The sequence below is a fragment of the Nothobranchius furzeri genome, chromosome 1 (assembly GCF_043380555.1).
Source record: "Nothobranchius furzeri strain GRZ-AD chromosome 1, NfurGRZ-RIMD1, whole genome shotgun sequence".
Lineage (NCBI taxonomy): Eukaryota > Metazoa > Chordata > Actinopteri > Cyprinodontiformes > Nothobranchiidae > Nothobranchius > Nothobranchius furzeri.
The window spans coordinates 42,845,481-42,872,482 of NC_091741.1; the positions used below are offsets into that span (position 1 = coordinate 42,845,481).

Here is a 27,002-nt window from a genome sequence, read left to right on the forward strand (position 1 = left end):
ACAACCGACAACAAGCCCGTCGGAATAGTTTTAAATAAAACATTTTACTTCAAAGACTTTATAGAATGCAACACTGTTGCACTTGTATGACTAATCATGTAACAAATAAACCTTTTGATTCCTTGAAATTTCAGACCATAAGAAAGGTGATTTTAGATTAAAACATTAATTATCTGAAACGAATTTTAAAACTGTTCACACAGTAGTTTTACAGTTCTAAAAGGGTTAAAATCCCACCCCTCAACTCTGTTTAATGTTTGTGTAAAATAGACAATACATATACATAACAGACATCCTTAATATGTCTCAGTATTTTAGTATGACCTGATACCTGTGTAGTATAGTATAGTATATGCAAAGTATTTTAGTACTTACGGTAGTAGCCCCTGATTTATTGATTATATTTATTTGGCCTTTCTTGTTAAATCAGTCCAATATTTAAATGTTGATCTTGTATAAGGGTTACATAATAGCTTATTGCCTAGTACTGACTTGTGCAAAGGATTTGGGTGATCCCTCACAGCCATGCCTCAGCTGAAGTGAGAGAATTTGGTAAAGGTTTATAATCATTCCTTCGGGGGTGCAACATGAATATAGTTGGGCATCTTTGGTTGACTTTATGACTCCTTATTTCTGTTAACAATGATTTCTCTCTATCCACTTCCGCTGAAAGAAAGGCCCAGCAAATCCTATTAAAAATAAATAAATAAACATTTAGCAGTTAGTGGAGTGAACCATGTTTTCTATGTAAGAAATCATTGTCAGGGATGAATGTAAACATCAAATGTTAACCTCTTGTAGAATTTTACTGTTTAATGTGATAATTTGTCTAAAAATGATAACATTCTACAAAAAATAATATTTTCAAATACTTTCATGTTTTAAATTGTTCAAACACTATTGAACATTTTTTGTGACTTTTGCCATTGTTCGACCATCCTTATTAAATGGCGTCAAGCCCTGAGATTCGTTGTGGACTCCTATTCGTGAACGCGCGTGAAGCAGTATGACACCGCCCCTGTCAACCTGGGAGTGTAGCCCCGCAGTTTGTTGGAGGCGGAGCTCTGGTTCGGAGATGGCAGGACAGGGAGGGGGGGCTCGTGGGGGAGGCGGAGTCTCAGCAGTCCTGGCAGGGCCGCCATTTTTGCAAAGGGAATAGAGACTGGTTTGAGGGGATCTAATTTCTAAAAGTCGCCGTTGACTGGGACTCAGTTTTTAACGGTTTAGATCGTTTTGTTGTCACGTTATCTTAAAAGAAGAGCCACGCGCTATTTGTAATAGGGAATAAATCTATAGGGATAACATTCAGATACAAACATTTTAAACCTTGGCCAAGAATCCGCAGTGTGGACTGAAGTATTGTTTTGGTTGTGGAAGCTGCGACGGGGGTCTTACCCAGATCCCCCTATTCGCTTTTTACGTCTTCCAGTGTGGACTTAAAACGGTACGTAAGCTGCAGATAAGTTACCATTATTATTTCGTACAAATCCATCTTGGAGGGGTATTGTTGTCTTTAGTTAGCTACCTGCTAACGTAGTCTCAGCTGACTTGCACTTGCTTATAAACAACCGATTTATCATAGTATGTTTGTGCCGAGTTGTTTTCAATAAATTTTATGCTAATCGGCAGCGTGAAACGGATTACTAAATGGCACAAGATTCCAATATTGGTGATTCAAGAGGTCCTTTGCTAACTAGCGCATGCTACTAGCCTAAATTAGCTTGACAGACCGAATAGGGCTGACTTTTGTTAAACGTAATGCAAAGGCATTGAGTAAATATCATACAAAGGTCTGAGTTGTTAGAATAACTAGTGTAATGTAGTCGAAGAACCTTTAACATTAATTTAAACTCATCTAAACGTGAGAACGTTTCATTACATGTGTCTATACACAGAAACATTCACCAACAGTTATTAAAATGTACAGTTATCACTTGTTAAAAATGTTCTAACGGCTACTACACATAAGCAGATCTAAAGTGTAGGGCCACATGCGTTTTGTTTGATAAATTGACAGTGCGGGACTGGTACTGCGCACAGTTTTATTCGCTTATGTTACACACACGAAATATATGAGCCATGTACGACTTTTCTCACTTTAACCACTTTTGTTTTATTTTTAATTTGCCCCTTACTTTTCTTAGACTTTGCAAAATATCAGCGTTACGTTTTTGGTTTATAAACATATTCCTAAACAGCCTAATCTTCTCCTTTTCAGCTATCCTCTACCTCCTATCTTTATCTAATATTCCTGTATTGTTCACCAATATGGTACCTGAGCGCCAACAAAAGCATTTCAGTGTACAGTAATGTTACCAACACTGGCTTAATGCATAAACCACTGTATATTCTTAAAACACGGCGCTACGCCATTTCCTGCTTGTTTTTGTATTAAAAATATATAGTTTAGCACAAATCCTCGTTAAACGCACAAGTTTATTTTAGGATATTTCGGGTGCTTGAGTGTTTTTTCCGCAGTTAGTTAGCATAACACAGGTTATAAACTAGAATTTGAACCTGAAAATTTTAAGGGTTGCTTTACCTACGCTTTAATTTCCGTTCAGAAAAATCTTGTTATGCCACAGCCCGTAGAACAATGTGCTTTTACATAGTAAATAGATACGCTTAGATGTTCCGTTGTGTCCCAGGCAGCTAATAGCAAAGCCAGTTGTTAAAATAGCTTAAATGCCTGGTTACATTACACCGGTATCCCAAGGTCCTCATACAAATGCAGTAGAATCAATGTTAAGAAAATAGATATGATAAGAAATAAAGCGACAGCTATTGCAATGTTAATGTTCAACTTAATATATAAATATCTATTACAGTCAATTTAGTCTGTGTGTGTGTTGGAATCAAATGCTGCAACTGTGGGGGAGGGGACGCTTTATTTGGTCATCTCGCCCTTCTCAATATGTAACTCAGCTGGCGAGCTTAGCCACCTTAAGTTGTACTGTTTCGCTCGGCCTGGTACAAATTACCGTTCAAGTGTTGAGTCGAGTTTTGTTTTCCATGTGTTGCTATCTCTCGAGGCTGGTGTCGTCGGTTTTTCCTGCCTTTGACGACCCGGGCATTAATCCACTTCAGTCGCGTATACGCATTATGCTATTAGCCACCGTTAGCTCAGGCATTACATACCAGGGGGTTTCTTTTCCCACAACGGTCTAAAATGGCAAAACTCTCTGCTTCATCGTGGTTGACTTTTCCACTTTCGTCTTAGTGAATCGGGGGGAAAAAAGTCAATTTTCATACAATGCTCGATTGTTCCACTGTTCCGAGCGTCATTACACGTAGCGTGCTAGTGCTACATTCGCAGAAGCTAATAATGGTGGTCTTTCTTCGAATGGACGAGTGGTAACAACACAGAAACTGTACCGACAGAGTGATACGTGGAGTAGAGTGTGTGATAGAGTTGATTAAATGCATTCTTGGGGATTTTCTTCCCATGGCGAGGTTCCCCTGGCTACACGTCGTCCTGAGAAAAGCGCTCTGAAAATGGCGACAGCACCAGGGTGTTGTGGTAACACATAATAGCAACGTTGTACCCTCCACACCCCTATCGGTAGGACTGACTGCAGCGCCGACATACCCGCCGATAAGCAACTACACGCATGATATTTTTTATTTTGGTCGTTAATCCGTCTTGTTTGCATCTTGATAGCAGTGGGTTTCAGGGTTGTTGCAGTGAGTCACCATGATGTTACTTTTCAACTGAAATAGATCAGTGCTCTCAGTAACATGCGTCATTTATGCTCCAGCATGAGTTTTTTTTTTCAGGGGTCAAAAAACTAAGTAAATTACATTAAAATATCTCGTGTTGTTTTAATAGCTGCATTTACAGGTTCTTACAAAGAGCACAACACTACACAATACTATTGAATAAAAACATTAAGTACTCGCTTCATGTTCACCTTAAATAATGTATCTTTGACAAACAACTCCCAGCACCCAACTCCATTCAATGTTTCTCCCTCTAATGTAAAATGAACCCACCTGATCATTAAACTACTAATAATCATTAAAAGCTTGTAGTGAGCTTATTAGTCTTAAGTAGTAACAATTTTACAAATTTGCTTTTACAATAAAGGTACATTAATTTTATTAGATCAAGTGATATGTCTTGTGTGCTTATCATATAAAATGCAGAATGCTTCCCATGTTTTTATTTTTTTGTCAAACAAGTGTTTATGCTTAAACTGGTTTTCCTTTAAATTCCTTGTTACTTTTTACACTATGGTGCAAATCATGATGAAGATTAGATGTGTTTGTGTGAGAAGTAAACAGTAGTTTAGCTTAGAGCTATGCATATTTATGTCAACATTTGTGTATTTGTAGCATACTGGACCACAGCATCATCATACAAATGGAAATCCATGGCCAATGCAGGAGAGAAAAAATACAGTGTAAAGGAAACAACAGGTGAGGCAGAGTCCATTTCAAGTTATTCAATTAAAGAGCAAGTCAGCCCACACCAGAGTCTTACTTCACTCCCTCTTTCTGTTTAAAAAATGCAACAAATGCTGTTGCCTAGCAAACCAAGAGGGCAGGCCTGCTAACAAATACACACAGACTCACAACATTGTGACATCGTAATGAACCAATAGTGATAGCAGATTTAAATTCAAATGTAATGCAGAGTTTTTACCTGACGACAGCACAACACTTGACAGTTTTTGGCAGAATATTTAAATTTTAAAGAGCAAGTCACATCCTACCATAGTCTTACTCCACTCCCACTTCCTGTTTGAAAAATGCAACAAATGCGGTTGCATGGCAGACTGAGAGGGCAAAGCCGCTAAAAAAATACACACACACACACACACACACACACACACACAGGGTCACAACGACATTGTGATATCATAATGTACCAGCTAACATCATAGCGTATTTAAATTCAAGTGCAGAGCGTTTTTGCCTGAAAATGATATAACACTGACAGTTTTTGGCACATAATTTTACCTAAAATGTACGTAAGTGCCAAATTATTGACTACACATGTCTACAGCATGATTAGACACTCATTTATATAGTTTATCAGGAAAATAAGTTGCTTTGGGGTGACTTGCTCTTTAAGTTCAGTTAAAGAGCGAGTCACCCCCTACCAGAGTATTACTCCGCTCCCCCTTCCTGTTTGAAAAATGCAACAAATGCTGTTGCCTAGCAGACCGAGGGGGCAGAGCCACTAACAAATACATACACACAGGCTCATAACGACATTGTGACATCATATGGTACCAGCTAACGTTCTAGGTTACCTCTTAGCCAATAGCGATGGCAGATTTAAATTTAAGTGCAGTGCAGAGTTTTTACCTGACAACGACAGTTTTAGGCAGAAATTTTAAATTTTAATTAAAATGCACTAAAGTGCAAAACTATTGACTACACGTGTCTGCTAGGGATGCAACGATACCACTTTTTTCCAAACCGATACGATACGATACTTGGATCTGAGTACTCGTCGATACGATTACCAATACCGATACTTCTACCACACAAAGAAATGCAATGATTTGGAATACAGCTTTTATTTTCTTCTCTGCTTTCAACAGGAAAAGACTGTGAGGTAGATAAAAAGTTAAATATATGAATGGAAATCATCACAAAACTAAAATATTAGGTGAACAGAAATGACAAGTTACAGTGAAGCCATTTTCAAGCAACTGCATTGGTATCGGTTCCTGGTATCGGTTAACTTTTACTGATGCGATACTGATATTGGTATTGGTATCGGTGCCAATACCGATACCAGTATTGTATCGGTGCATCCCTAGTATCTGCAGCACAATTAGAAACGCATCTATATAGTTTATCAGGAAAAAAAGTTGATTTGGCGGTGACTTGCTCTTTAAGTTCAGTATTTTTTACTAGATGTGTGTGAGAGGCCCATTTTTTTCTAATCATGCTCCTCTACTCAATACACAAAGCCTATATGAATAAATATTATAATAAACAAAGCCTCATGTCATTGCTCAGCCTTGTAAAGGAGCAAAGGGCTTTGTTAATTTTCCAACCTTTTTCATTCTTGCCCATATCAAAGCAGAACACTTAATATTAAATACCTTACTGGGTTAATGTGTGTCTGAAGGCTTTGTTCAGTAAAGTAAGCAGACTTTGCTGTGCAGAGATGGAAAGTAGCCATGCAGTCTTTCTCCCTTTGCCATGGTGACAGGGCTCACTTTGCTGGCAGCATAGATTCATGCCAGCCTCAGATGACACAAATATTCTCTCGTAACCCTCAAGATGCTCTGAGAAGTATGTACTATGAAATAAAGGAGTGGAAAAACTTGTTTTTGTTTGCTCCTGTCTGTCTGATGGGGAGAAAAGAAAAGCAGAACTTGAAAATGATGTTGCAGAACAACCAGTTTATCACCTGTGACCTTCTTCTAATTCCACTTTAGTCTTGCTGCTATTGTTTCCAGAGAATAAACTTTCATCTCTGAAAAAGTAGCACCTCAGCGTTGCTTCAGCGTAGATACAATTTACCACGTGGGACTGAGCCCTACTGCTGTTTGTTGGTCTCCAGTGATCTCACATGTGTGGTGCCCAGACCCAAGAGACCCAGGGACAAAGCTGAATGGTTCAGGAGTCCAGATCGGTCACATGGCATCCCGGCTGGGAAGAGAAGCCAGGGCTCAGGTGACCTGTTTTTGTGCTGCTAGCTGGGCCGTAACAGATCCCTCTTTAAACTAGCAAGCTGTTTCCCTGACAGGTGGCTTTAGTGTCTGAGCTGCTGAGGCTGCAGCCTTGCTACACCTCCATAACCTCGAGTATTACAGTAGTTTTTCACTGTTTTTATCATGAGGTAGAATGGGTCAAATGTGGCATAATCAGTGTTGGTGATGGAACTGCATTTCAGTTCAGGTGTTAAAAGGACCTTAAACACTGTTGTAATTTGGTCTGAGTGGCCACATTTCTTCTGCCCTTCAGGTCCTGAATAGCCTCTCTCCACACACACACACACACACACACAAAGCTCACGTTTTAGTCAGCTGTGGAGCGCATTCTCCAAATGCTGTAATTAGGTACAGCTCCACATGTGCCCGTTTATCAGTCTCTAATCACAGTAGATTCCTCAATACCCAACAAGTTACATCGGACCTCACAAGCATTTGCACCCATAAAGATGAAAACATCGGATGCGACATATGTCCATCTAGATGTCACGTTTGAAGGATATCGCCCATGACGATGCATTGCTTGGTTGTGACTCTAGCAATGACATTGGAGCGTGCCTGCTTTGTTGTTTGTTTAATTCCACCACTGTTTGTGTGCACTGTCTGTGCACAGAGAACATTGTTTAGTTTTAATGCTGTCTTGTGTAATTATTACACATTTTAACTTCCAAAAGCTCAATTCCAGTCACTAAAAAGAAGATTAGCAACTGCTGGAAACGAGCAAACTAGTGTTACCGTTTTTATTTTACTCTCAACTCGATGTACTGCTCCCCCCTTTAACGTTATCTTTAGCTTGTTTTTGTTTTAGTGTCTGTTGTTTTCACATGCAGCAGATCCTTCCTGTTGTTGCCCGAGCAGCTGCTTGTGTGGATGCTCACATCCGTATCCCCTGCTGCATCGATGTATGACTTCACCTTCACTGGCTGCTGTGGGCACACTGGTTGATGAAGGGCAAGGCAGATAGAATGTGTGCCACGTTGGGCACACGGCGGTGAGAAAAAGAGGGCAGAGTCCGGGTTCTATCTGGGTCAAGCCTCCCGTGTTCATGAATGTATTTGTGCGAGCATTTTAATCGTTTCTAAGCTGAGTCATTGCAGCCATCTATGAAGGTAGTGTGAAGTCGCATTAGCTTGACAGGGGTTGCCATGGGATTCAGTTAGAATCCCTAGTTTTGTTTTGCCCCTCCCACTTATCTACAGACGTAATCTGCCCAGACGTGGCTGTGGAAGCAAGAATGAAAACTGTTATTTATGGTTAAAAATAATATTCTGAAATACTGAGGCTGTTTACTTCATTGTCAACGTTGGTTTTTCGCTTCATAATCTTGCAGAAGCTCCGTCTTAAACGGAGAGCGATTCCACACACAATAATGGGACTGTGTCCTCTTGGTGAGGGAGAGGAGGAGGAGGGAAAAATGTGAGACTGGGTTATGCTATGCGCTCCACTCTGCCACCCAGAGCCCACCCAGGTCTCTACTGTGGAGCATCACTGTCAGACAGTCCCTGTGTGCACCTCCCCCTCCCCATGCCCTCTCCAATAGTGGGGTTTTGGTCATTTGCCAAGCTCCCTGTTGTTCAACGACAATTTGTAGTGATGAACTGACAAGAGAGGAGCTTTACAGAAATGAAACGTCGAGAAAATCTAACCGGGCAGTTGTCTGTATGGTTTATTTTTATTTGTTACTCTGATGTAATTACTGTGTGTGTGTGTGTGTGTGTGTGTGTGTGTGTGTGTGTGTGTGTGTGTGTGTGTGTGTGTGTGTGTGTGTGGGTGTGTGTGTGTGTGTGTGTGTGTGTGTGTGTGATCTGTATTATACATGCCTCTTGCTTGTCTCACATGATTTTACAGCAGCAGTGGATTTAACCAGAGGTGGCTTTAAAAGGTCTCTTTTGGCTCGCTTGTAATTAGGAGCTATGTCTGCGACACTCCCCTTCCCTTCAGTTCTGCATTACTGTCTCAGGTTTATTTAGGAAGTGCACAGAGAAGGGAGAAAAATCTGACTGGGCGGGGTGACTAGGAACAGGAAGGAGGGGGGGGGGGGTTCCTTTTTTCCCCTTTTGGCTGCGTTTCTCCATGGTGATGGGCTGCTCTCCTAGAGGAAGTAGGAGGAGCAGGCCCAGGCAGTCACAGCACAGCTCAGATTTAGCCAAGAATGTAGCTCTTCTGTACTTTCTTCTTTGTTGTATGACTTTGGTCAATGCCTGGCTGTTGTTGCATGTTCACACACCTAGAGTCTAACATGGAGATGTGTTTGAAAGAGCAGATGAATAGGCATGCTTGTATAAAGAAAGGTGTGAACGTGAGTTTGCTGTACAAACATTTATGAGTGAACATTTAATGGTGAGGTGAAAAAAAGTCACTAAGTTTCCTCCAGTCCAGTGCATTCAATATGAAAGGTGCCGGTGGGTCATGCCAGTTGAGTGTGCGCCGGCCCAGACAAGAAGCAGATGCTAAATCACGTTATGCCAATTCAGATGTTGTTTTTGTCCCCCTAATGCACACAGAGTGGTCTTCAGACATGGCTCCAAACACCTCGAGCAAGTATGTAAACGTTTGTGCACGTGAGCGCAAATAAGTTCAGCTTCTCCTTACATTTTCCAAATTCAGATTTAAAACAGTAGCAGTCTTGGAGTGTCAGGTTTCCACAAAGGCTCATTATTTATAGCACAAAGAGGATTATTTCATTTCACTTATTGGCAAACGTCCCTGCTGTTGTAAAAGTGAAGTGTTGTAGTCAGCTGAAAGCCACCACGTGTGCGGGACTCATCTGAACCGGGACTTGAAATGACTCGTTTTAAAAGGTCTTCCTTTGTGTGTTTTCCTCGTCCATGGATGTGTGGATTGTTCAGGAGGAATTCTGTCTTCGCAGACCTCCGTGGACGTGCAGAGTCATGTTTATGTGAGAGTTCACATTCTTCCTCGTATATTGCGTTCCCCTACACGGCTGTGTAGTCTGTTAGTTTTTTGTAACCCTTCCGTAATCTCCATAGATCACGAGCTGTGATTCGAGCTTTCGTTTGGTCAAAGTTGATATGAGCCGGCGGAGGTGTGACCTCCAGCCTATTTTGTCTCAGCATCTGTCCCTCCCACTAATCCTGCTTATCAACGGAGCTGTTTGTATCAGGAGCAGCAACACTCGCACGTATGCTCCTGTCTGGGCTCAAAAGCATGACTTCATTTAATCACCTAAACTACTCCTTCCTCATCATTTATTAACCTTAGACAAGCTACTAGTCAGGACACTGTTGGTACTACATCCTCCTGCAAAAGTAATCAACTATTCATGACTTGATTTCACCGCAGCTTTCATCGTGTTGGATTCTGGAGACGATACAAAACCGTTCCTATAAATATGATGTGTGGACGTTTAAATACGGAGCAGCTGGTGAATTACATGTAGATGTGAGTGCTCAGAGCAGTCCCCTTCAGTTGATTAGGGGGGGAAAAATGGCCTCTGTGTTCCATTTTCCTCCTCCTGTCCACAGGGCCTAGTTGCTGTGTTCTCTTGCTCCCCTTTGTGGGAGTTTTTTTACAGTGCAGCTTTATGCATTCCTGGCAGATACGGTGCAGAGGCCTCTTTAGTGCAGTTCACAGCAGCAGCTCAGGACTTCACCTCAGACTCTCATCTTCCTGCTATTCACCAGTCAATAACCTCAACCTGGTTACAGTATCGTGGGTAAAGTCCTGGCAAATATCTTAATCAGGTTATGAATCATCCATTTACATGTGCTGGAAATACCCCGTTTTCACAACGATGAGCGATTTGAAGCACTGCAGCCTGACTTTCTGTGTTGTTCATGTTATGAATTAAATGTATTTGTGCTGAAAATTGTGCTGTCGCGTAACGTTAACTGGTTTTCTTTATTTCTTCCTGAATTTTTAGGCCTTGTGGATGCACTTAGATGTCTGCAATGACTGCTGTGGCTGGCATGCCTCAGTGCTTTGGACCTTTCTCTGGACTCAGTAGGACAAGAACTGATCAGCAGAGAACGTCATGAGCATAGTCTTCCCAGTAGGGGTGGACACAGTAGACACCTCTTACCTGGACATGGCTGCAGGCTCAGAGTGAGTAACACAAAACATTTCTGTGCCCCTCATCTCCTCTGATTCATTCATTAGTACTGCCATCAAATTTTAATTCCCAGTTTCACGCTTTTTCCTTTCTCTCTCTCTCTCTCTCTGGCCCTATTGTGTTCTCATATAAGAATACCTTTATTAGTCCCTCAGTTGGGAAATTGCAATATAAGTCTCATATATCTCACCCCTGTTTGGGGCCACTCACATGTGGTTGACACTATTAACGTAGCGTATTGTTCCCCTGTTCTCTTTTCTCCTCTTGTGTCTCAACATGTCCTCTCTAATATGCTCTGGCTCTGCTGGACTAATGGACTGTTCAGTCTGCTCATTGATTGGGCTTCCACTCAACTATTTCCCATCCTGCAGACACCCCGCTGAGCGATGAGCTTAATGTACTTGCTCAAAACTGCCCGTAAATGTGGCTGCGTATGATCTGTTGTTTAAAGCTGACGTGATTTTCACCAGTGCACCAAAAACATGATTTTCGAGCTTGGTTTCTAAAGCGGCAGCTTGATGTTTGCACATGTGTACACCGCATTCACTCAGTGAAGCAGAAGTGATGCTTGGAGCCATGGCAACAAGCTTCCTGTTGCCCCTCCTCTTGCTTTCCTGCAGTCTTGTCAAGGGCATTTCTGCGATATTTATTTATTTATTTTTTTTTACTGGTTAAATAAATTAAGCAAGATGTTCGTGTATGACTAAAGAATAAAGCACGTCATCTACTTCTGGAGGGGCTCCTGTCTCTTTAAGGGGGGGAAGCCCTCCCCGCTGCCTTCACCGGAGCTGTTGCTTTGACAGCTTGAGTTGCTATGATATCAGTCTTGCTCCCCTCCCTCCCCTTTGCACTGCTCATGGCTTGTTGCCATAGTCGGTGCCCTGAGTGACAGGTGGTCCTCACACAGATACGGGGTCTTAAACAGTCCCCCCCCCCCCACCCGTAGATTACAGCCCCTCTCCTCAACACTCCCTCACTCACTCTTTGTCTGTCTCTGCTCCCCGAGTCCGATTGGCCACAGAAAATGTATTCAGAAGCAGATAACGGGCTTGGATCGGGGCTTCCACCAGCTGCTGTGCAGGCTCCTTCCAGACCAGAATGACAGAGCCTAGCTGGACGCACGTGCACACGCGCACACACACACACACACACACACTGATTCGTTTACAATTTAGAGAGTGCCAGCTGAGTCTGGAGCAGAGGCTGGCTACTCACCAGAGAAGCAGCATCACGTTCTTTCCCTGTCCCCTTGAAGTCTGCGGCAGTGTGAGCAGCTGTGGGCTGATGCGGTGTGTGTTCAAACTGACTGAGTCTGGCGTTTACACACTCGCCATCAGAGTCCATCGTGTTGCCATAGCAGCAAGTGGGAGCTCTTCAGGAGTCTGCTCTTTCTCTCTTTTGCTGCCGATGTCTTAGTCCTTGTCCTTTTCTGTCTTTTTAGCCTTTCTCAACAGTTGTTTACGTTCCCATCTGTCCCTTTGTGAGACCTGAGGATTGAAAATGTTCAGCGTGGAACATTTAAAATCAGCTTTGAAAGATGTTAGATTCACGCTGATGTAACTTAACCACTCTAGTCCTTTACAGAGAGATTCCCTTCACCTGCATGTTTACATAATCAAAAACAAATCTGTTTCCTCCTTCATTCAACAAGCAAGTTTGCTTGCATTCTTTTGTGGCTCTTATTCTCTGCCTGGCTTTTTTCTCTTCTAGTGATTTAAAAAACATGCTGGATCTGAAAACCTGTGACTTTCAAACTGTTAACTTTACTTTCTGGTTGAACTTTTACATTTGTGAGCATCATTCAAAGCTAGGCCTGTTTTTGAGTTCGTCCCTCTTTAGATCAAACTTTGTGCACCTACTTTACCTTACCTTTGTGGCGGTTGAGCTGTTGTACGGACACGCCCCTCTGTGTGGCACCGCCTCCGGACCACATGCCTGCAGTTACGTTTTCACTCTCGACAGTGAGGAGTTGAGCGGTAATACACACAGGAAGTGTTGCACAGTGCTTTTCGGTGTGCAGGACGTGCGATAGGGCTGAGAAGAGCTTACACAGGTATTGTAGCACTAAATTACCTTGTACTTGAGAGGGAGTAGAGGTGGGAGCAGCAGGAAAAAAAGAGACACGTGCTCAGATGATGTATTCTTTTTAAAAACGGGATGTTTAATGTTTCCTCTTGTTGAAAAACTTCCCTGAAGCTCTTGTTTTTCAAAATGTGAGTTTAAATTTTAATTTATGAAGTTCTACTCACAATGATTGCACGCACAGTGATTTCAGAGACTAATAATGTTTGAAATGAATAAAAGGAGGATTTTTTTTCTTAGTATGGTAAAAGGAAACCTACTCTTGGAGTTCTTTTAAAAATCCCAAGATGGAACATAGAAGATATTAGAATCGGCTGCCACACATACTCCACGATTGGTTCTTATTTCATCCAAACCACGGCACCTTTTCTCCATGAAGAGAGGGATCAAGTGTGATTCGACCTGACTGAACATGTGGACGGCTCACAGTGAGCGTCGGACCTCATGTTTCTGTTCCCCTCCTTCGTGTCTGCCAGCCCTCTTGCCTTTTTTGCCAGTTCCACTTCCCTCTTCCCTTAGAACCACCCCTTCAGCAACTGAAAAATAGATTCACCATAATAAGGGTATGCTGGGCTGGTTCTCCCAGCTGCACTGGGATCCTGGGGAAAGTGGATCTACTGGTTTAACACGAAAGAGGGCGGTGAAAGCACGTTTGTTGTCTCTGCACAAGTGAGCGGCTGTAAATGTTTCTGATGAGTATCTGTGGAGCTGAAGGAATGAAAACATCAACTGTTTTGATTCCTGAGTTGAGTTTGCCACGTTCATGATCAGAAACGGCAACAATCTGTCCCGTACCATCCATTCATAACACCCGTTCATTTCCTGCCAGCGTCGGTGTCATTAAGCACTCCCTTGCCGAGCATGCATATCATCTTGTAAATGTTTAAAAGGAGCAAAGCCGCAGCGCCGTGCGATAACCTTGTTATCAGTGTTTTTCAGTTAACAGTCGTTTCTTTTTCTTTGGTTTTTGCTGCTGCTCAACAGACCAGAATCGGTGGAGGCCAGCCCCGTGGTGGTGGAGAAGTCCAGCTACCCGCACCAGATTTACAGCAGCAGCTCTCACCATTCCCACAGTTACATTGGCCTGCCTTACGCTGTGAGTACACACGCTCCGCTTTAAATTGGTCTGCTTTTTACTCACTTGCGCCCTGGAATAGGAGCAGTCCATGTCCAGCTTTTTCTATTCTTCTCCCATAAGTGGATTCTGATGCCAGGTCATCATTTCAGCTTTCTCGCCGATTTATATTAGCTGCATGATGAGAGAACAGCCAGTGTGTGAAACGTGCGGGGTTTTTGCGTCTCCATGATGAATCTTCTAATCGTCATCATGAACTCGTATCTCGGTGCGCCACAGGAAGTTGTTCAGTTTTTTCTTTATGTTTGTGTGTAATAATTAGCTTTATCTGTAGTTTTATGTCTGAGACATAATCCTGTTTATTATGTCAACAACAAACAAATCAGATCATCACATGTTTACATGAACTCTGTGTTTAATTTCCTACTGGTGTAAGAATCTGCACATTTCACAATCTCCAGCAGCTTGGCCTGTTTTTATAAATGAACCCAGTTGTGTAACATTTACACGCCTTCATGACCCGTACGTCCGCTGTCTCTTCATCAGGACCATAATTATGGGGCGCGGCCCCCGCCTACACCGCCGGCCTCCCCCCCACCCTCTATGCTGATCCGACAAGGAGAGGGGGGACTGTTTGTTTCAGGGGGACAGGATGAAGCATCCAGGGGCACGACCCTCAGCACGTCGGAGGATGGCAGCTACGGGGCTGACGTCACTCGCTGCATCTGTGGCTTCACCCACGATGACGGCTACATGATCTGTTGTGACAAGTGCAGGTAAACTCACTCAAGTGATCACAGGCTGATATGATGGCTTATTCTGGCTTTGGGATGATTCTCAGACTCCTTATGGGCTGATTTTATTGTTAACGATTATAAAAAGTGGTGTAAACACTTATTACATTTATTTTTCTAGTGCCTGGCAGCACATAGACTGCATGGGGATCGACAGGCAGAACATTCCTGAGACCTACCTGTGTGAACGGTGCCAACCCCGTCATCTGGATAGAGAGAGGGCCATCCTGCTTCAGACCAGGAAAAGAGAGTGCTTATCTGGTAAGCAAGAAAGCAGCAGAGCGTTTCCTTTGATCCTGATTCATAAAAACATCCAAATGATAACAGACGGCCATATTTCTCCACGTGAATTATGAGGCGTTAGAAAGTTTTGACGAGTCTCAGTTCTGCTTTCTCTGGTTTCCTTGCTGCAGTAAACGGCTGGGTGGCGTGTTAGTGGCTTCTGATTTAACACAGACTATAGTGACACCTGCTGGACAAGCATCAAACAACAGTTTAATGATTTTTGTTCTCCATCATGCTTCATCTTCAATTATTGTAACGTGGCTGGTGTCGGGTTAGCCCGCAGCAGCAGCTGCTGCAGTCGTTTATAGCTCAGGATGTGGCTTTCTTTCTCCAACTCCATCTCCTAACTCGCTTGCTTGTTCAGACGGGGACACCAGTGCTACAGAAAGTGGAGACGAGGTTCCTCTAGAGCTCTACTCCACCTTCCAGCACACGCCTACCACCATCACCCTAACAACCGGGCGCCTTGGCAATAAGCAGACGGATAAGAAGCGTAAAAAGAGCGGTGAAAAGGAGCCACCAGCATCTTCTGCTCGAGCTAAGAAGGTGAGTTTGGAGTCATTCAGTCCTAAAACATTTTTATCATCATCATCATTATTATTATTATTATGCTAAGCTTTATTTTCTTTCTTTGCAGGCATTCAGAGAGGGATCCAGGAAGTCCTCCAGAGTAAAGGTAAAGCGGCAGAAGCAACACGGCAGCTCACTGTGTGTTCACTTCCAGCATCTTGTCTTCAAACCTGCTTTTTAAATAAATAAGTCTTATGTTTATTTTTCCCAGGGTGCAGCTCCAGAGCAGGAGCCAACAGAGCACCCATCTCTGTGGGAGAATAAAATCAAGACGTGGATGGAGCGATACGAGGAGGCCAGCAGTAATCAGTACAGCGAAGACGTTCAGGTCCTGTTGCGTGTTAAAGAGCAAGGCGACGGCAAGAGTCTGGCATATAACACGCACCCAGCCTCTTTTAAACCCCCGGTGGAGGTATAAACCCGTACACAATCTCATCTATACAGGACTCATAATTACTAAACACCCCCAAGGGCCTCTCCCACTCTTTTATGTTGCTGCCGTACAGCAGCACTGGTTTCCCTTGTGGGGTTTGTGGTAATTTTATCATTGCCTGTCGATGTTTTTTTTGCTGATGTCAGGTTGTTTCTCTTGTCCAGAGTCAAGTTCAAAAGAACAAGAAAATCCTCAAGGCAGTGCGGGACCTGGCCCCGGACTCCCTCATCATTGAGTACAGGGGGAAGTTCATGCTTCGACAGCAGTTTGAGGCCAATGGATACTTCTTCAGGAGGTCAGCGAGCTCATCAACGTTTTGTCTTGTACTACGTCCCTTCTTTTTTTCCATCTAGGGTTGTCACGGTGTGAAAATTGAACCTCACGGTTATTGTGACCAAAATAATCACGGCTTTAGGTATTATCGCGGTATTTTTTTTTTTTAACCATGTTACATTTTCAGACAACTAAATAAGTCCTGTATATCAGGAAAAATTGTCCTTAGTTTGTGTCTAAATTTTGCCTAAAATGTGTTATTTTGTAATTATGTTGTTTATTTGTTTACATTTGTTCCCTTTAGTCTTTAAAATACCCATATTTGCTCATAACTTCTTACTTTATGTCTGTTTGATGTCATCATTTTAAAAATATTAGATCAGATGATACTCAGTACTCAAGTAGCCTTCTAGTCAGATACTTTTTTACTCTTACTTGAGTAATAAACCCTATATCAGGAAAATATTGTCCTCGGTTTGTGTCCTTCCAGTGAGCTTTGCAGATGTGGGAAAATGTCATCAGGCAGTAATCATTGTTAAATTCATAATGATTCTCGGAGAGAGACCAACTCTTATCTGCCCCTGGGAGCCCCGTAATGCATAGCGTCATTTCAACATGGGGGTGTCCGCGACACGGTTTATATGCAGGTAGCGGCGCCGCGGCTACTTTATATAGCGACTCGTTTTATTCTCCCTCAACCCAAATCCTCGGATCACGCATTTTAGCTAAAACGCTAACGTTAGCTTGCCTTGCGTTGACTGTAGAGTTGTGGGTGATGGTCACGCAGATGTGTCATGAGATTTGAAGCGTTGCTGCCTTTCACAGACACTTTTTCTGCACGTGCTGCAAACAGGATAGCCGTCTTCTATCAGCTGCCCCTCGGCATTCTTCAAACATCCAAAAAATGCCCGTACTTCCCACTTTGTCTTCTTTGAGGGATAATAAATGTCCTGAGTGCTGCCGTCTCCTCCTTTGTCCAGCTTTAGCTTCAAGAAAGTTTTGGTTGTAAACAACAAAGTGCGCATGTGCCGCCGGCAACTTCAGCAGATGATACGGTGGCTGGTAAGGGTCACCACAGCAATAGTATTTTTTAAAACAAGACGGTTATTATTATTGTCAACTTTTTTACCGGTGTTTACCGCTACACGGTTACCGTGACAACCCTATTTCCATCACACACATTGTAAAGGTTCACATCGATTGTTTCTGAAGTGCATAATGACGTCCTTTCTTCATTATTCCAGGCCATACCCGTTTGTGTTATTTTACTCCAACTTTGATGGAGTGGAGATGTGTGTCGACGCACGCAGCTTTGGCAACGAAGCCCGTTTCATCCGCCGCTCCTGCACCCCCAACTCCGAAGTACGTACACATGCAGCATGAATCGGTTTTGTCACACGCTACAGTGGTTTGTTGTTATGACGTGACCTCTTGTTTAACTGTCTTTAGGTACGGCACGTCATCGAGGATGGCATGCTTCATCTATACATCTATTCACTGAGGCCCATCGCCAAAGGCACAGAGATCACCATCGGTTTTGATTTCGACTACGGCAGCTGGTGAGTTAGGAGTAGAAGACTTTGGGAAATGAAATCTGAACCACAGACGCAAGACGAGATGGTTTCACTTCTCTACTCATCCTCCACCCGGCTTCTCCTCTTTTGTGTTTCTAGTAAATACAAGGTAGACTGCGCCTGTGTGAAAGGGAACCCAGAATGCCCGGTGCTGAAGCACAACCAGGAGCCAACTGAGAACTTGAGTTCTGGAGGTCGACGCAGAGGGAGCCGCAAGGAGTCTGTCCGGGAGGACCAGGCCCAGAACCAGAACATGGTTTTAGATGGAGAGGGGAAGGGCAAAAGCATCGGTGATGGCAAACAGCGGAAACTCTCTCCACTCCGCCTCTCCATCTCCAACAACCAGGTATGTTTCTGATAAGGTAGCACAAAGTCAAGCCACTATCCATTATATATCACTTGTTCCATTTTTTTTTTTTTTTTTTTGGTTAAAACGGTCACCTTCGTGGTCTTTGGGTGTGTTTTCCATTGTTACTCTAATATAAACCCTGTTCGGTTCCTCGTTATTCCCACCCTGCCTTTAAGTTTGTCCCTCTCAGCTACAAATTTTGGCTTCAGAGTCCATATTCCATCACAGAAGACAGACCAGTGTGACTTCTGGCAGCACGTGTGATAGCGTGTAATCCCCAGGGCACTTCACTCTGACGGGCCAACTGGAACGAAAGCCTCATCTCTCATTCTTTCAACTTTCTGTGCTGCAGCCAAATATTTCAAAGTAGAAGTCATTTTCTAAAGAGCTAGTCTGGGTTGACTTGATTGAAAGTTGCTCTTCACGGGTTCGGTGTCGTGTTTCCACCGAGCTGTGGGGAAGAGGATTGTTAGATTTCTGAGCAGGTGTGTTGTGTTCAGAATGACCTCTGAGGATCATCGTAACTCCCTCTAGCCCCCCCCCCCCCCCCCCCCCCCCCCCCACACACACACACACACACCCTCTTCCCTGTCCCGCTCTGGTCTGTAGTCAGACTGAATAAAAGTGCCACACTTGGCTCTCCCTCCTCTTACAGGATCCTGAGTTATTTGAGGATCTGGAAGACAAAACCTCCGTTAGCAATGAAGTAGAGATGGAATCAGAGGAACAGATTGCAGAGAGGAGGAGGAAGATGGTAAGTGCCAAGTCAGGGGCTAAAGCTTTTCTTTTGCTATGCAGCCACCCGGCAGAAAAAGTAAAAATACAACTATCCCCTGTTGCTCCTGGTTAGGACTTAACCGTTTGTCGGCTAAGGGCTTGGACAGGTGCAGCCTTCTACTTCTTCTCTCCCACCACCTCCTCTTCATGGTTTAAACCCTGCTAGGACTCCCGCCACTGCCAGTGGCTCCTCAGCTCCGACCTCCCTCTCCTCTCACCGCTCTGATGCTTTGTGCTTATTTGCAGCTTTTGTTTTCGTCGTTTCTTGTTTCATAGTAGAAGAAACGTACCTGAAGTATAACAAGCTAGTGAAAAACACACTCCTCCCATCAGCTGGAGAGGAACCCCGGTTCAAACCGTCTCCCACGATGCATCACAGTTCCTGTATCTGCTAACCGTCGCTGTGGCCGTGAGTTGGAAACGGCTGATGGTGGTGTCAGTCACTCTCCTCTGCCAAATGGTCTTGTGTCGCTGAGAGATGTGAACACACACACACACACACACCCACACACACACACACACAGAGGAAATTACTCTGCAGTCAGCTTCATTTCACACGGTGTGTCCACGGTGTAAATTGCTGACTCATCTTTGGGCAACATACATTTCTGCTAACAAGCTACAGAGATGATTTTTTTTGGGGGGGGGATGCTGACTTGGAGCCTGTTTCTGAGGATGAACCCGGTTCTGGAGCAGAGAGGCGTGCGCTCGCTCACCGACGGTTAGTGGCGTAGGAATTCGTGTGGAGGTTGTAAATCCAGGTGCAGAACAGGTGACCCCGTTGTCGGTCGGCTCTTTAGCTCGTCTTTGCTGCTTGAGCTCTTTGCCAGATTTCCTTTTGGTCTAAAAGTTTTTCTGTTAGAACTTCCTGTCATTTAGTTTGATTTAGTTTGTTTGATTTGTGGTTTGGTTGTTCTTTCTTAATGTTTTACTGGTAATAAACAAACTTCCTTCAGGAGTCTGATGATGTGAATTTCAGATTGATGCACGTAAAGCACTCTGGGAGGAACAAGGCACAACATGGCGACTCAATGTTTTGTATAAGCTGAGGTTTGAGGGGCTTCTGCAGGGATTAATATGCTTCTAAATCCAATAGTTCTTCTGATGTGTCCTGAGTTTGCACGTTGCGGTTTTTTTTTGCACTTGATTTTCAGAACCAACATTTTTGCATCATAGAAAATAAAATTCTAAGTAAAAAGCAGGAAATTAGATTTGGAAGGGGAGAGAAAGCTCTCAAAGAGTTTTCCCGCCTGTCTGCAGTCCCGTTTGCACTCTGAGCTCTAGCCGTGTAGCCCTCCGCATCTTCTCGGCCTTTTTCGGTGACTAATGACTGTGACCTCTTCTTCACCCCTCCCCCCAACCCCACGTCTGACTCTATGCAGACGCGAGAGGAGAGGAAGATGGAGGCCATTCTGCAAGCCTTTGCCCGAATGGAGAAAAGGGAGAAGCGCAGGGAGCAGGCCTTGGAGAGAATCGGGACTAAAACAGAAGTTGGTGTGCGTGGTGACATTAAGGAGGAGCCTCCTGTAACACCAGAGATGGCAGACTGTCCAGCTGTTATGCAGGTGTGTGCTTCTACTTTAACGTCACGCACACATCTCCTGTTTTAGACCTGCAGTGTCCCTAAAATACACGCTTGTCTTCTATAGCCGCCCATTGAAATAAAGGAGGAGCCGGGACTAAAGCCAGCCAAGGTGAAGCCCTCGCGGAACAGGAAGAGTTTCTCCAGGAGCCGGACTCACATTGGCCAGCAGCGTCGGAGAGCTCGCACCATCAGCGCCTGCTCCGACCTCGCCCCCAACTCTCCAGCCGAAAGCGTGGAGCCTCTGACCAGCGAAGCCCCTGAAGGAGAGGTGCCCTCCGCGCCTGAGCCAGAGGCCATCGTCTCACAGGTCCCGGACAGCAGCCCTCCTCACAGCAGCTCGCCTGCACCTGAACGAAACCGCTCAGGGAGCAAGAGCTTCAAAACTAAAAAGGTACGGGCTTGTTTAATCTGATCGCTAAGCAAGCTTCTCTACAAACAACAACCTTCTGAACGGCTTTAAACTCTGTCTGGCAGCACTTTGTGACCGAGTGGGTGGGGGAGAAACAGCAGGATCGTAGTGCCGTGCGGACACCCGAACCAGTCCCAGAGAGGCCGCTGAGAATAAGCAGTGACCCCGAAGTGCTTGCCACACAGCTAAACGCCTTACCGGGCATGACCTGCTCTCCGCAAGTCTACAGCACGCCCAAACACTATGTCCGCTTCTCGTCTCCATTCCTGGCAAACCGCAGCCCCACCACTCCCGGAGTACCTACTGGGAGACGGCGGTCGCGAGAGCTGCCAGAAATGCCGCAGACTACGGGCTCCTGTAAAAAGGTATGCGTCATAAACCTATCTAGTCCCCTGTTGATGATGAAATAAGGCTAGATGGTTTGTATTTTAGAGCAGATGCTGCTCGTGTGAAGTTGTTGAATTCCTGTTCCCCTTTTTGTTGTTTTTGCAGCGATGGTTGAAGCAGGCGTTAGAAGAGGAGGGGTCCACCAGCCCGGCCAGACGGCCGAGTATTTTCCTGACTGGTGATGGGCCTCTCAGCCCCTCCATTAACGGTGACTCTGACAGCCCTGTACTCTTCAATGGTTCCTGTTCAACACCAGGTAGGTGTCTGTGAGGAGTCAAAAGAAGTTTAAAAAGCATTAGTTAAATGTGACGTTATTCAATTTTTCAAGATTTTTATATAACTTTTAAAAAGTTTTGAAACTGAAGCACTTTTTTTTTCAGAGCTACCTACTCCTTTGAAAAAGCGACGACTGAGTCCCTTGGATGCCTGCGTATCTGAGAGCTCAACGCCTTACGGTTCCCCGTGTGCCACGCCCACCCGGACAGATCAGCCCGACACGCCCATCCTACTCACCACCCCACCCCGTTCCCGAACAGAGGAGCCATGTATGGAGCCCATTGTTATTACCCCAACACACACACTTAATGCTCCTCAGGAGGTATGGTGGTTCTATATGGTGTGTGTGTGTGTTTGTTTTGTTTTTATGAGAAAAAGACTTGAATTATTTTATCTGTTGTTGCACAGAATGAATCTTCAGAGGAAATCTCGCCCGAAGTCTCCAGGAAACCATGTGTGCAGGAGGTAGGCGTGTCTCCGTAACGTTGATTTGTTACCAGACCGTGTTGTTGAACTTGTTTTTTCTTCAGTTTTAGTTTTTATTAACCCCTCTGGGGTCCATGGACGCGTATCCGCGTCTTTTGAACAGGTCTGATTTGGGACGCTGTAGCAGCAAGACTCCACCTCCCTGAGTTTCGGTTTCAGTTCAGCTTTAAAAAGGAGATTATAAACTACACCTCAGTTTTTAAATTTTGTTAACAGGCAACGTAAAAGCGGAGTTATACTAAACTAAAAAACGACCTATTTTTAGACAATCTGGTAACTTGTCAAAACAGCAGTTTAGTCATCCGTGAGAGGGAACGTGCTTGTGAACATAAAAAAAAACCCACAAAACATGAGATCCTTTTGCTGTTGGTGGAACTCTCACATATTCAGTTGATAAAAAGTATCATTATGTAGCTGAGAGAGAGAGGAAGGCCGCACGAGTAACGAGATGTGCGCAAAAAGGAGCTTTGCGGGGAAAGGAGTGGCACGAACGGAGTAGCAACAAATAAACAGATATTGATGGTAAACTTCATACTTTGGAGCGATACGGACAGATATGTTGTCTCTGCAGTTTAGTAGGCTTTTATTAGGCTTTAATGAAGGATGATGAGAAGGATAAATGTCCACCAGGCGGTTCAGATAGTACGGCTGTTTTTTGAACTGGAAGCAGAGGAAGTGGACGGAGACTCACAGCCGGAGTCTGAGGCAAATAGCGAGGATGTTGATGACGATGAGGCAGATCCATCCTTCCTCATAGAAGAGTTGGGTCATGATGAAGTAGAGGATGAAGGCAGAGATCCAGCTCCTCGGAGATCCAACAAGAGGAGTGGGCGGCGCCGCTCAGCTGTCAGATCTCGATCGTGAGACAGAGCCACTCCCCACTCCAAAATGCATGTACATAATTGCCAAATTAATAAAATAAGTATAAATTCAGATAGTCTAGGTTGTCCTGAAAAAAATGATACCCCATAAGGCAATATTTATTGTTTTTATTAGAAAATACAAAAGAAAAACCAAAATGAGTCAAAAACAGTGATTTACACCCTGGACCCCAGAGGGCTAGTATTTTTTTTTTAATTAGTTATTTGCTATATTTATTCATATTTTTTATAAATGTACAGTCTAGATTACCATTCTAAATTATAAAAAACATTTGTCATAAATGTTTGTTGTTTTCACAGTAAAATAAACAACTTTTTTCCAATTCAGATTTTATGTTTTTGAGTGATTTAAGGTCTAATATGCAACCCCTTTATGTCCAAATATAAAAAATAAGTATAAATTCATAAAGTCCAGGTTGTGCTGAAAAGATTGATATAACATAAAGCAGTGGTTATGGTTTTTATTTTGGAAATACAAAGGAAAACTCTAAATTAGTCAAAAACGGCAAATTACACCCTGGACCCCAGAGGGTTAAAGAGCAAGTTCACTGGGAAACCGTGTCATACTTGTTTCACAGGCGAACAACCCACGAGGCATTCATTTATAACAGAGACCACAGCAAATGTATTGAAAAACGAGTGAATGAGACCTTTAAAGCATTTTCACCATCTTTACGCTCCGTTCTTAATCCAAGATTTTAAATAGGAATGTTAGTCTTAGCTCTTATTGTTGCTTATAAAATACCAAGTGTGTGTTTCAGCCAGCTCGTCTGCTTCTCTTCTCCTCTCCTAGGCCGATCGTCCTCCTTCATTGGTTTCCTCTCCCTGCGTCAGAGCTCCCAGTTCAGATGGACAACAAACAGACATCAAAGTGTCCGTTTCACAGAGTCCCCAGCTTCCAGCCACCGAGGAGGTGGACAGCGGAGAGGATAGGACAGACGGTAGTGTCTCAGAGGGCACGAGCGAGACCTGTTTATCTGCAGAGACATGTGCTTCTTCTTATCCTGGGTGGATCAAAAGCCCAGATAGAGGCCCGACCGGACCAGCTGGCCTGAACTTCTCTCCAGTCAACTCAAACCTAAGGGACCTTACCCCGTCTCACACCCTGGAGCCTCTGGCGGCTCCGTTCAGATCCGAACCTTCAGCTGGACCTACAGCAGGAGCAGGATCCCTGGCTGGCACTCAGCCCCCGTTTAGCGAACCCCAAGGTCAGCTGTTTTATTCCTGCTCTGATGACCCGGGCTCACTCGGCTTCCCGCGCTCGCTCAACGTGGAAGGTGCTGGTGAGGGAGGGTCCGCACAGAACCCGCCACAGAAGAAAAAGGTGCCTTTTCAGCTTCTTTCTAGTTTATTTTTGAAATTTAACTTTACTCCGCTTCAGTAAGATCAGAATACGTTGTGCAAATTTGAATTTCAACAAAAACCTCCCACCTCCCCAGGTTTCCCTGCTGGAATACCGAAAGCGCCAGCGGGAAGCTCGTCGCAGCGGTTCCAAAACCGAGTGCAGCTCCCCCGTTTCCACTGTGCCGCCTTTGACCGTAGAAGCCTTCTCTGTGGCTCTGGAGCCCGCCCACGAGCCCCCTGCTCCCACTGCTCCCACAGCTCCCAGTAACATTACCACAGTGAAGGAGCCTCAGACGAGTGAGGAGACGGAGGCAGTCAGAGAGAAAGAAGGAGGAGATGGACAGTGGTAGGTGTTAAAGTTATATTTAAGTCGTTGTGGTGTAAAGTTAGATGATTTTTTAATTGATCTTGTTGTTTTTGTTTCAGGACGTCGTCGACGTCTGTAGAGCAGGCCAGAGAACGCAGCTATCACAGAGCTCTGCTGCTCAGCAAAGACAAAGACACGGGTGAGAATAACGACTCCCAGGTTGTAACGCAGCCGTTTGCTCGTATTTGTAACCCGGTGGTGTTGTAATAGATGGTGAGACAGAAGGAGGAGACACACCTGCGCCGAGGGAGTGTTCATCTCCGAGTCTCCAAAGAACTCCAACCCACACGGTAAGCGTTGCTACTTTAAATGAACGCATTTATACGTTTAGCTAGAATGAATGTTTTTGTCCATCTTTATTTGTTTGCGTGTGTGGTCAGTAGTTCGTAACGGTTTTTAAGCATCCTTCTTTCCCGGACAGCCCTGCTCTCCCGGTCCTCCCGTCCAGCCTTCCAGTCAACCAGCGAAGGAAGAAGACGGAGACGGTCAGCCTTGGACGGCGAATCCGAACGGCCAGCCTGTTAACAAGCCCGCGGGACCCAAGCCCGCTCCCCTGACCCCCACAAAGCTGCACCCCGCTCCACTGCCCTCCTCGCCTGTCCATTACCCAGCATCCTCTCTTCTTCACTCTCCCAAGCCTCAGCCTCAGGGGTCGCCCTACCGCAGCCAGAGAGCGCTGTTTTCAAACCCTCCTCTGAGCCAAACTCCGTCGCAGGCTCAGACGACTCCTTTTCCTCAGTTTAACACCCAGAGTGCTCCACCGCCCCCACCCCCTCCACCACCGGGACCGCCCGCGTCCGCTGCCTATTTTCCTCCCCAGAACTCCTCCCCTGCTGGACCGTTTCCTGGGTTTAAACCTGCCGTCACACCCCCCTACCAAGCAGGTTCTCAGCCCCTGATGCAGACTCTGCCCCACAGCGTTCACTATCAAACCTCAGCTGCTCCTCCCCCACCTCCTCCTCCACCCCCACACCCTATACCCGGCCCCACCTTGCTGCATGTCAACCTGCAGCCCCCTTCCATCCAGCAGCATCAGCTCATGCTGACCACTGCGCCCCCTCCACCTCCTCCTCTACAAGGCCAGACATCCCAGCAGCAGCCTTCCCCCTCCAGCAACCCCCTTTTGTCACTCACCCCTCCCCCACCTCCTCCTCCACCTCCCCCAGTCCCCTCCACCAACACCCCAATCCAGCCCCACCACTATCAGAACTTAGGGGGGTTCCAGCCTCCATTGATGCACCCCAGTGCCACAGCAAGCACTTCATTACCACCATCCACGTACCCCCCACCCCTTCAGCAGACCGGACTGCCTCCCCCTCCACCTCCTCCCCCCCAACAGACTCAGCAAGGCCAGGCCCCAGCCACTGCCACCCATATGCCCTCTGGGTCCCGCGGAGCTCCTGCGACCTCCTTCCACAGCTCGGGGTACCTGAGCACCGGGTGGCACTGACCACCCTCGCCGCCGCCCCTGAGAACTCTGGCTGAGAGGGGCGTGTACCATAAGCTGTAGATATGTTTTCTATGTACCTGAACACATGGCCAGTGGAAAAACAGCTGATTGTGGGATAAAAGGGTACGTTTAAGAAAATTTAAAAAAAAACAAGAACAGGATCTTTTTTTTTTTTTTTTTTAAAGGAAAACAGCAGTTAAAAATCTTCAAGAGAAACTGTATGGAGTTAAAGATGGACTACCCCCCTGGTGCTCATTGCCCTTTCTGGCCTCCATTTGTTCTGTTTTTTATCGTAAATCCTTCTGGAGCGGAGATCTGTCGTGTTGTTTCCAGCCCCGTCGTAATTTCCCACACTTTGTTCATAAGTGAACATTCCAGCCTCCCCTCCTCCTCCTCTTTGTCATTATTCTTCCTCTCGTCCGCCGTCAGCTCTGTATACAGTTAACGTTTTATTCTAGTGGCTCATTATAGCGAAGAGAAAGCTTTTTGTATAGAGAAAGAAAAAAAACAACGCAATTATTTTTTTTAATCCTCTAACAACAGATATCTGTTCACCGCTGCAGATTCAGGAAAGATCCGATTAAGGGTGTGTGCCTCGCCGCCGCAGGAGGCTGCGCTCGTGTGTGTGTGTGAGTGTGTGTGTGCGCGCATGTGTGTGTTTAAAGGAGCAAAAGTTGTGAGAGATTTTTGTGTAACAAAGGCTTGTAGCCTTCTGAGGTAGGTGGAGTGGTCTCACCTTCTAGTAGGATATTAGCGGTTTATTTTTGAATATCAATGGTTATTTGTAGAAAGTGTAATTTAATGTATAGGTGGTTACTTCAGCTTTCACCAGAAACAAGTTGTAAATATTTGCTTC

The 27,002-nt window shown here is 44.8% G+C and overlaps 1 protein-coding gene across 1 annotated transcript; it reads left to right on the forward strand.

Moving 5' to 3' along the window:
* Positions 1 to 1,303: 1,303 nt before the first annotated feature.
* Positions 1,304 to 26,336, forward strand: kmt2e (lysine (K)-specific methyltransferase 2E). Its single transcript, XM_070548154.1, is given in 26 exon segments — positions 1,304 to 1,444; positions 4,336 to 4,419; positions 10,561 to 10,742; positions 13,816 to 13,927; positions 14,453 to 14,682; positions 14,822 to 14,961; positions 15,350 to 15,531; positions 15,623 to 15,661; positions 15,767 to 15,967; positions 16,153 to 16,283; positions 17,506 to 17,623; positions 17,711 to 17,820; positions 17,935 to 18,181; positions 20,344 to 20,526; positions 20,611 to 20,937; positions 21,021 to 21,320; positions 21,448 to 21,598; positions 21,723 to 21,940; positions 22,027 to 22,083; positions 23,779 to 24,309; positions 24,425 to 24,675; positions 24,756 to 24,835; positions 24,907 to 24,986; positions 25,118 to 25,874; positions 25,877 to 26,159; positions 26,161 to 26,336. Coding segments are annotated over 24 exon segments (4,845 nt in total). The 5' UTR covers positions 1,304 to 1,444; positions 4,336 to 4,419; positions 10,561 to 10,671; the 3' UTR covers positions 26,207 to 26,336.
* The last annotated feature ends 666 nt before the right edge of the window (positions 26,337 to 27,002 follow it).